Below are 9,623 nucleotides of genomic sequence, written 5' to 3' on the forward strand. Positions count from 1 at the left end.
CCCACGTTCACACCTGAATTGAGTGGTAGTTTACATCTTGAATAGAGGGAGATCACTGATTCCTTTAGAGCACTTCAGAGCCAACTTATACCAGAGGTATATTAGTTGATTGAGCCATTGAGCTTAGAGAGCTCGATGCCTATGTCTACGAGGGAGACCACAACATCAATGGAGGCTCCATAGAGGATCATGACAATTCTAGAACGACATATATGGGAGACGCTCAGTACGACTATTTGCATTGGTGGACATTGACCCGATGCCGGTGTCCTCGGGCATTGATGATGATGATTTTAGTCTCACTTTATGTCAGTTTTTTTTATACCAAGGCATTGGATTAGATCCATCAATATTTAAAAAAGGACCTTTTGAAGAGGCCAGCTGTATTAACATTTTATTTCATTTCATTCATTCTCTCTCTCTCTCTCTCTCTCTCTCTCTCTCTCTCTCTCTCTCTCTCTCTCTCTCTCTCTCTCTCTCTCTCTCTCTCTCTCTCTCTCTCTCTCTCTCTCTCTCTCTCTCTCTCTCTCTCTCTCTCTCTCTCTCTCTCTCTCTCTCTACCCTATCGCTATCGCCAGCACATCTTTCACGCGGGAAACCTCACCACTTTGCTAATTGCAACTTGCAAAGCTGCATCCATGGCGCCCTGCATTTAGCAGTCGAGCTGCACCGCGCCAATCAGCTAGCCGTGCGAGCTGCTCAAGCTCCCTTCTCATTCGCTGCCCTCCCAGCCGACCACGAGCTGCAGGCAGCAGGGCGGCCTCTGCTTGCTTAATCTGCCCATGCACAAGCTCCACAAGGCGCGCGCCTGGCCTCTCTCTCCAACAAATCCCCAACAGAACTGATCCGGCCCCTCGGTATCACGCCCCCAAAAATTTTTAGTTTCTGATTACCTAAGAGATCTCCACCGTGAGGTAATGTATGTGCTCTATCAGGCAGGAACCTCCCTCATTCAGCGCATTCTCCCTTGCTGCCATCTCTACATCCATACACCATCTTCGCAAGTTCTGACACACAGTGTATGTTGTTAAGCAATAACTACTTCCATTGTCCATGGAAACACATGGTTGTGTTTCTGTAATTGCCTCGTTGCAGTCTCCAAGTGCATATCCAGAACGTCGGCAGGGCTGATCACTTGAACACCACACCTAGAAGCTTTCTGCTGCCAGGACCTATGGTCAGACCAGTTCGAGTTTGCAAAACTAGACTTGTCTGAGTTCTCAGGACGTGACCAAGTAAAACAGGCTAATGTTGTTTGCTTTGTACAGCAATAACGAGTACATCTACTGGAAGATGATTACGCCAACATAGGTTCACCACATAAAAGAATCCCAGAAGCGACGTTCTGTAAGCCCACGTCGTCCCCACTCGATCTGCAACAAATTTCCAGCAGTAAGTTTTTTGACACATAGTCACTCTCACTCACTCCGAGAGAGAGAGAGAGAGAGAGAGACGAGACTGTGCGAACTTCGAAGAGAGATAAAGAGAGGCGGCATGCCCATTCTTTCAACAGACAATAATCATTTTCTACAGAGTCTGTTGTTTTCAAGTCATTTTTTTCTTGCATTCCTGCATGTCAATAGGTTCTACATTACTCTGAGCAAATGCTGCATCAGATCAGTATCCTTCTAATTGTAAAGCTTGTGTGCTTGTTGCAAAGCTACAATATGACACAATTGGCTAGAACATAAATCCAAAAACGTTAGCTTATCCATCCTAATAGAAAGCACGTGTTCTCCATGTGTCATGGACTCTGGCTCAGACAGGTTTAGACCACCGTCCACAAATAAAATGGTCCACACTATGGAATTGTGCGCAACTTGCCAAATATTTTTGTGTCAAAGTGTGGAGTGCAATAAGGAAATATGACACCAAGAGGAGGGCAACAAAGAGAGAAAAACGCAAAAGAAGAGAAGTGGCTACTAAAATAGGACGGACTCATGAGAGAGATACTATGTGAAGGCAGGCATATTTGTTCAGCTTTATACAAGCTGCTCAACCTGTTGCTACCCCATCCTGGCCAGCTAGCATTGTCTGACCAACACAGCCTTGACTGCCCCTGCCCTGCCTTCCCTTTGTTGCTCGTAGCACCTGCCGTCTGTTGTGTTGGCTGTCACTCCTTTCTTGTAAGCCTTTACATCACCCTCGCTTGTGTCAAGTAAACAATGACACCCTGTTGGCTCCAAATGTTGGCACCTCTTGTGGTATTTCTTTACTCTTACTGCACTTGAGAAAACCTGTAAACAATGACACCCTATTGGCCCCAAAGGTTGGCACCCCTTGCCGTTCTTGGAAGCCCACGTGCACTCTCCACACCATCTCCGAGGACCCCCATTTCGCAGCTCCTCCTCCTGCCTTTGCTAAGATCGCGTGCTCCTTCTCGCTCAATCAAACCGCTAGCTAGAGCTACAGTGCAGCCCGACTTGCGTGCCCACTACATGTTGTATTAATAAGCTGCCTTTTAATATTCACTTGCTAGCTATTTATCTATATTCAACTGCAATATATTATCTCCTCTCTACAAGGTTATTCCCGCAACGTCAAATCAAAGAAGGCCGTAATCGTCAGGTGGTCCGTGCGAAGCTGCAAAGAGTATAGTGGTTCGCTTCTTTGAAACATCTGCTAAGAGCGCCCTCTCCCAGCAGCAGCTGAGCGTCCAAAAGCCAGCTGCGCGCCGCTGCACAGGGCCCGACTCATGATCATATGAGATGCATAATATAAAGCTGCGTGCCCACCTGCTGTAAGCTCTTGCTAGCTAATTAGCTGGATACTGCATTCGACTGCAATATAAATCGTCTATAGGAGGTACAAAAATATATTCATTTTACATTGTACTTCTTTGATTATTTTAAGCCTCTGCTTTGTAGGTTTGTAGTAGTATTCATGTCTAGCTGTATTTAGCTTACATTAGGTCTTGAGAATATACCTTGATGTGAATTATTCAATGTGAATTGTAAATTGAGAGGGGTAAGATTAAGCTTTCAAGTTGAAAGGGGTGTCACTCTGACTAGCCAGTGTTGCTTGTGGTATCCACTACAGATGGCTGGTCAAAGTGAGCAAACACTATGTGATGACATTGATAGTGAAAGTATAAGTGAAGTGCGAGAATATCCTATAGAGAAACGCAGAGAATTTGTAGACTTGCAGTCACAAATCTTATTTCATGAGTTTGGGCAGGATAGTGCTTGGCTAGAAGACCAATATCTATTGTTTGGAAGGTCTGGGAGAAAATGGAATGTTTTAACCATTTTCATTGACGATGTAATGGCATGGGATGTAAATGTAAAGCTTTTGACTCTCAAGAGGAAGCTAGGACTTGTTGACCGCTACAAGGTAGTATACCACTCAAACGAGGAGACCATGTCTATGGTCACCTTGATGGACAGAGCAAAAGTGATAGGACATATTATTCCTAGAAGAAAAATTATTTTGTATCGACTGCCTCCACCATATCCCACTGCACAACCACCTTATTAAATTTACTATGTACTCTTCTTGCAAAATGGATGACTATTTCAGCATCTCTTAATAATATTTGATCACTAATGTACTCATTTAAAGGTGTTTATGTTGTACGTCGATGATGAAAGCTTTTCATTTGGTGATGTGCAAACATATGACAAAGTCTTCTATAAAGGAGAACTTTTCAAGATTGGCAATGATGTAGTTGTAAAGGTGGACGCGTTAGACACCTTGTCTGAGGAGAGAGGTCATTGGAAAGCGTGCATAACCTCTTTCTTCTCCATGCAACTTGATGGGAAAGCAATGATGTTTTTTGGTGCAACTTACTACAAACAATGTATTACAGGAGACAATTATTCAGAGGAACTAGTCATAGATACAATGACTGGAATGAGCATTCTTCAGAAAACACCGCTTCCATTTACTTGGGATAGTGTGCGTCCTATCTATTATTTGCTTCATAAATTTATCCCATTGCCATTACCGAGGAGCCAAAGATTGATTGCATATGAAGTTAAGGACCTAAAGCAGAGGGCTAAGCTACTAATGGAAGGCAATTGTGGGAATGTACCCTTGTGGTTGGAGCATGATGACATTGTCAAAGTCCGTTTAGAAAACAATGGTACAATACAATTCAAGCATGCTGTTGTAAGATGTGTACAATGTGACAGCAAAATCACAAAGCTTGCTATTTTGAAATCTGATGCAAGTGATCCTCATATATGGAAAGTTCATGAGGAGGAAAACACATGGAGAGATTGGGATTCTTGTGTTCTTTTAATCAAAGATTGGATTGTACTAAAACGTAAAAAAGTTAGAAATCTTGGAGAAAGTGATCGATGGATCCCTATTTTATGGAGATGTCCATAAGTCAAGGACATGAGAAAAAGACATTCATAAAGTACTTGATCACATAAGGCTTTTGCTATTAGAGAATTAAATGATTTTGTGGTTTGAATTTTATTATATGGTTGAGCATTGTTCTCTCTATGATTTATTTTCATCTTAACTTTTTGTATTGTTCGAGTTATATCTCAAGTGGCACAAATTGAAACTTTTTGGAGTCTATCTTATCTGCATATGTCGACTACTCTTGTAGGGCTCGCATGGATCTTCCACAGTCAATTTTTCAGCAACTAGTTTCACTTCCTCATGAGGAGACTGTGAAACTACTCGACGCTTGGAGGGAACATCACTCTTTGGGTAACAAAAGGGTTGTTGGTAACTCAACTAGTTCTCTTCCATATGATCCGATCATATATGATCAAGTCTTTAGAGCTCCTCCTCCTAAACATAGAGAGCACAATAAGTTGTATGGTAGAGAATTTCTTAACAAAGAGGATCATGGTCAGTATAGAGTGTTGTGTGCAAATTATGGGATGGTACGAGGGTGGTTTGCAAAGGTAGGGCCAATTGCAGATTTGAGACATAATAGCAAGGGTAAAGATATGGTTTTGAGTATCATCCGAGAGAAGATGGGTGAGCTAAAGCCAGTGAAAGTATATGGTGTGGAATATTTGTGGAAAGAGTCCGACATTTACAATTGGTGTATAAAGTCATTGGCGTCCAAAAGAAAGTGGACCAAACAAAAGGCTTGCAAAGGCGCTATAATGGTATAAGTTTTTGTATTATCTTTTTATTTTGCTTTCAAATCATATGCTATGTAGATGTTTATCTTATTCTTGAGTTATGTTACATTTTTAAGGATACTCATGATGTTCAAGAGCTTGACAATGATGGTGTAGAGAAAGAGACAGAATTATCATCAAAGGTAATAGTATAGAATGATTTTTAAGAGTTTTGATATTAAGTTTCTTATTGAGTAATTTTTATTAGGACGAGGATGCTTCCAAGCAAAGTTATGATGAGAACTTTGTAGATGTGGTAGAGGGCGATAAAGACATCTCAGAATCCACACTGGTAATTGATATATACGATTCTTTATACAAGTGTAATGCCGATCTTTTAAGATTTTTTAAAGTTTTGTGTATGTCTTATGTATTCAGAAAGAACCTAATGTATACATTCCAGAAATATCTTGGGACAATGATGAAAATCATATGGCTGCATATGAGGTATATGAAGATCATGCTACTTCTTTTGCTCTCTCTCATTTCATATCTACATGATGATTTATTTATGTGAAAATGTTGGCTTAGGAGTATCAAAATTTTATGAAAGAAAATATCTTTTCTAGTGCACTAGGAGATGTGGATTCAATGTCTTTGTCTGCTGGTGATAAGTCTCATGAAACTTCAATCGAGAAGCCGATGAGATTTTGTTCATGTTTTTTTCCCATTGTGTAACATTTTTAGAGATGTAAAAAATATCAAGTTGTGTTTTTTGTGTTGGTAGATATCGGATAAGTTAAATAAAGTGGAAAAAATTGCATCTAAAGGGTGCGATGAAGAGCATTCTAGAAAGAGTACTCGAAAACGGAAGGCATTCAAATTATACTATTAAACTAATGCTAATTGTAAACTTGTTAAATAAATGTCATTAAAGTAAGCTTGGGTTATGTCTTAGGCTACAACTAAGCTTGCTGAACTCCTTCAAAAAAAAAAAGAAGGGTCAAAACACTACAAGAGGTTGTGTGCTCTTGTGACGCTGTTAGCGACGGAAATACACTGGGTTTTTATAACCCCCGGCGTCGCTAAAACCGTCGCTACGAGCGTCGCTACGAGAGCGTCGCTATGAGCGTCGCTATATAGCGACGCTCATAGCGACGCATATAGGGACGCTCATAGCGACGTCCATAGCGACGTTTACACAGAAGACTATAGCGACGCTCATAGCGACGCTACAGAGCCATAAATAGCGACGCTTATAGCGACGCCCGAGAGAATTTTTTTTTGGTGGCAGGGCATTGAATGCCCTGCCACCCATCAACCATATTGTACTTGATTCACTTTTTAAAAAAAGTGCAAGGGTAGATAATAGACCCAAAATAGTCACCCACAAGACGCATTGTTTGCAAAATTGACAATTGTACACATCATAGGCAAAATGAATTGATTGGCAAATGTAATAATGACAATTGTACAACATCATAGGCATAAAGAATTGATTGGCAAAAGGAACTCCGGTGACAAATGTAATAATATACATGGTTCAAAAAGACGTATAAAATCCGTCTCATGATACATAAGCTATGAGAAACCCTAAACTAATGCTATCTAGCTACGGCTAAACTGACGTCGTCTAGTCAGACGTCTCATCGCGTCCAAGCGGCGTATCTGTCGGATTCTGCAAAAAAAGACAATAAGACAGCTTTCAGTAAGTATAAACATATAACGACATTTATAAAACAATACAAAAAATAAAAAAGAGTAAACCCTAATACTAACCATGCCGCCGCGAGAACTGAGAATGTCCATCAGGGCGTTTAAGCCCTTCCTGCCTGCATACTCGCGCTCGTACGGTGTGGGATCACGTCCTATCATCGACCACTGTCAAAACATACAAAGATTTCATTATGTTAGAACTAAAAAACTCATAAACCCTAAACTATCGAACATAAAGAGCAATGTGAAAACACTTACAAAATCGGCCTCAAATGATGCCCATCCACCGCTCCCCAAGTGGTGCGAGCTCCCTGCCTCTACTCGCGCTCTGGCTGCATCCTTTTGTTGCTTCCACTTGTCGGGATTCTCGCACGCTGCTTTCTTCGCATTCTTCCAATCTTCTTTGGCCAGCCAATCTGGCCTGTTCCACCCATTCTTGATTGCTTTTTGCACTTCGGAACGCTTGTGTTTGCAGTATTCGCGCATTCGAATCTTCATCAGGTCTTCATTGAAGCGCTGATCCCGTGTTGGAACGGGAAACTCATCATGAAGTATGCTGATGACTCTGTTTTTTAAATCACTTGGTACTTCACTCCATTTGTTTAGTATGTAGTGTCTAAACAGCTGAGAGCAAAGACCACGCATGCGCGAGATCACCTTCTTGCCGTCATCATCCATGATGATGCCGCCGCTGATGTCGACGGAGTAAGGCAAGCCCTCTGGCCGGTGACGCGTGAACCTGGGTGTCCCGGCAGGGGTCTCTAGCGGCGTGTCGATGGGGGTACGGACATCAGGTGTCTCCACCGGCGTCTGGGCCCCGAAGCAAGGAGTGTCGAGTGGGGTGGCTCCTAGCGGAGTAGGTAGAGGTATGTAGCTTCTAGGAACAGTCAGCCGTGCAAAACCTGGCGTAGATGGCGATGCTGTGGCTGGTGTGGGGGCGGGCAAAGAAGGGGAGGGTAAAGAGCCTCGTTGAACACGAGGCGGTGTGGAGGCATCGGTGGCGGAATCCCCACAACAACCGCCACCGCCACCACTAGAGCGCCGGTGTCTAAACGAGTGTGAAGCTCGTCTCGTCGACGCCGAAGCTTCGGAGCGCGCCGAATGCTCCGAAAGAGAGGGAGATGCGGATGGAGTAGGAACGCGCAATGATGCGCCAGAGCGATGACGCTCCACGTACCACTGTCTCTGCTGCGGTGACAAAGAAGAAAGAAACTCCTCATCATTCATACCTGCATTAAACACACGAATATTTAAACTTAATATTGAATGAATAGAGTAAACAATGACGCAAAGACCATTAAATACAATGACGTAATGACGCATATAAATACAATGACGCAATGAATTGAGTGATAGAAGAGGCAAGTCGAAAACTCAGAATTTTCAATCAAAAGATGTGAGCGCGAGTAGAAAAGAGCGTTATACACCATGGAAGGTACTTAGAGAGCCAGAGCTTTTACAACACGGAGCAAAATTGTTCAAATACAATATTTGTGGCTTTAAGAGATCTCTCTCTCATCCTCGCATAACTCAGCATAACTTCCTATATCTATATAGAGCTCTCCGTTTAAACACATATCCTCTGTTTCATTTTGTAGCTCCTCTGCATGCACCCCATATAGAGTAGTAGCATCTTGATGCTCGTCTGGCACCACCGCAGCGGCTTCTGATTGAGCATCTTCTCTGATCTCCTCCATTGATGTCGTTGTGATTGGCACATGGTAGCCTTCATACGTCCTTGCACTACGAGGGGCTACCTCTATGACGTACCACCAGTTTGATGTAGACTTTGTAGGATGAAATATTACCTGCCAGAGCCACATAACTTACATGAGAGCTTTCAAGCACATAACTTGTAAAAGGGGGATGTTAACTATTTACATACTTACTTGTTCACAATGCTCGGGTAGTACGAAAGTGTCTCTTAGGTCAGTCCATTTCTTAGTAGAATCCACCTCAAGAAAACTAGACTCTCCTCTACACACAGTAGCGTTGCGACCCTCCATGATTATCTTGAACCATTGCACGTCGAACAAGTCGACAAAAAATCCTCTGTAATCGATCCTCAAAATCTCTTGCAGCGTGCCGAAGTAAGTGAGTTCCACCACCACAGGATCTGCATCAGAGGAACGTCGTCGACTAGACTGTTCAAATTTTGCCATGATTCCACAATCTTGAGTAAAACGCTTTTTGTCGATTTGTTCCACCCTAAAATGTCGACCTTTACACCATGCTGCTGTGTATGACTTATACTACAACGAACAAAGATTATGAGTGGCCGTTCAAACGTTTATAAATAAAGTCACTTGCTAGTCGTACATTGCAAACTTACCTTGGTCGCGCAACCCCGAGAGTACTCCCACTCTTCTTCAGTCACTTCGTCACCGCATTGTTGTGCGCTTTTCAATTGGTTGTGCAACCGTCTTAAGCTCATGAAGGTTGGTAGGCTCTCCAGAACCGCTAGATAGTGCATCGGTGGTCGTCTTCCCCGTCTCCACTCGATTCATGCCCTTTGTCGCTCTTGCTTTGCATCCTCATATTGTGAAATCCACTTTTGCATCACTGGATTGTGAAGCATGCAAAATCGGTTGATTTTAGCCTCTAGATCTTCCGTCATCTTCTTCTCAACACCGAGATTGCACATGACAATCCCAGATATGCGCTCATCATCTATGGTTCGCCATAGCGTGTCCTGGGATTTATCAAATCCGTCTAGCCACTCTCCAATGTACACTAGGGACTCTGATACCAACCAACCTTCTGCCATACTACCCTCTGGACGTGCCTTTTGACGCACATATCCCTTAAGCGTTTTCATGAAACGCTCTAAGAAGAACATCCATCTGGAATGAATTGTGCCAGCTATTTCCACCTCAT

General features: G+C 42.7%; 2 protein-coding genes across 2 annotated transcripts; both read left to right on the plus strand.

The window, feature by feature from the left end:
- The first annotated feature begins 3,039 nt into the window (after positions 1–3,039).
- On the plus strand, positions 3,040–4,332 carry LOC147460502 (uncharacterized). The gene is made up of 2 exons (XM_086498768.1): positions 3,040–3,333; positions 3,562–4,332. The coding sequence occupies exons 1-2, from the start codon at positions 3,040–3,042 to the stop codon at positions 4,330–4,332; spliced, it is 1,065 nt and encodes a 354-aa protein (XP_086354894.1).
- Positions 4,333–4,402: 70 nt separating this feature from the next.
- Positions 4,403–5,607, plus strand: LOC147460503 (uncharacterized). The gene is made up of 5 exons (XM_086503201.1): positions 4,403–4,413; positions 4,562–4,683; positions 5,130–5,233; positions 5,299–5,382; positions 5,494–5,607. Exons 1-5 carry the CDS (start codon positions 4,403–4,405, stop codon positions 5,605–5,607), a joined length of 435 nt encoding a protein of 144 aa, XP_086359327.1.
- Positions 5,608–9,623: the final 4,016 nt, after the last annotated feature.

The sequence above is a fragment of the Adiantum capillus-veneris genome, chromosome 3 (genome assembly GCF_014529385.1).
Source record: "Adiantum capillus-veneris isolate H3 chromosome 3, ASM1452938v2, whole genome shotgun sequence".
NCBI lineage: Eukaryota > Viridiplantae > Streptophyta > Polypodiopsida > Polypodiales > Pteridaceae > Adiantum > Adiantum capillus-veneris.

What these genes read in the sequence shown, in the direction of transcription:
- LOC147460502 (XM_086498768.1), top strand. Translation starts at nt 3,040, where the DNA reads ATGGCTGGTCAAAGTGAGCAAACACTATGTGATGACATTGATAGTGAA. An exon ending in GACTTGTTGACCGCTACAAG is followed by an intron (nt 3,334 to 3,561) that starts GTAGTATACCAC and finishes ACTCATTTAAAG; the next exon opens with GTGTTTATGTTGTACGTCGA.
- LOC147460503 (XM_086503201.1), top strand. An exon ending in GGGTAACAAAAGGGTTGTTG is followed by an intron (nt 4,684 to 5,129) that starts GTAACTCAACTA and finishes TATGCTATGTAG; the next exon opens with ATGTTTATCTTATTCTTGAG. An exon ending in AGACAGAATTATCATCAAAG is followed by an intron (nt 5,234 to 5,298) that starts GTAATAGTATAG and finishes AATTTTTATTAG; the next exon opens with GACGAGGATGCTTCCAAGCA.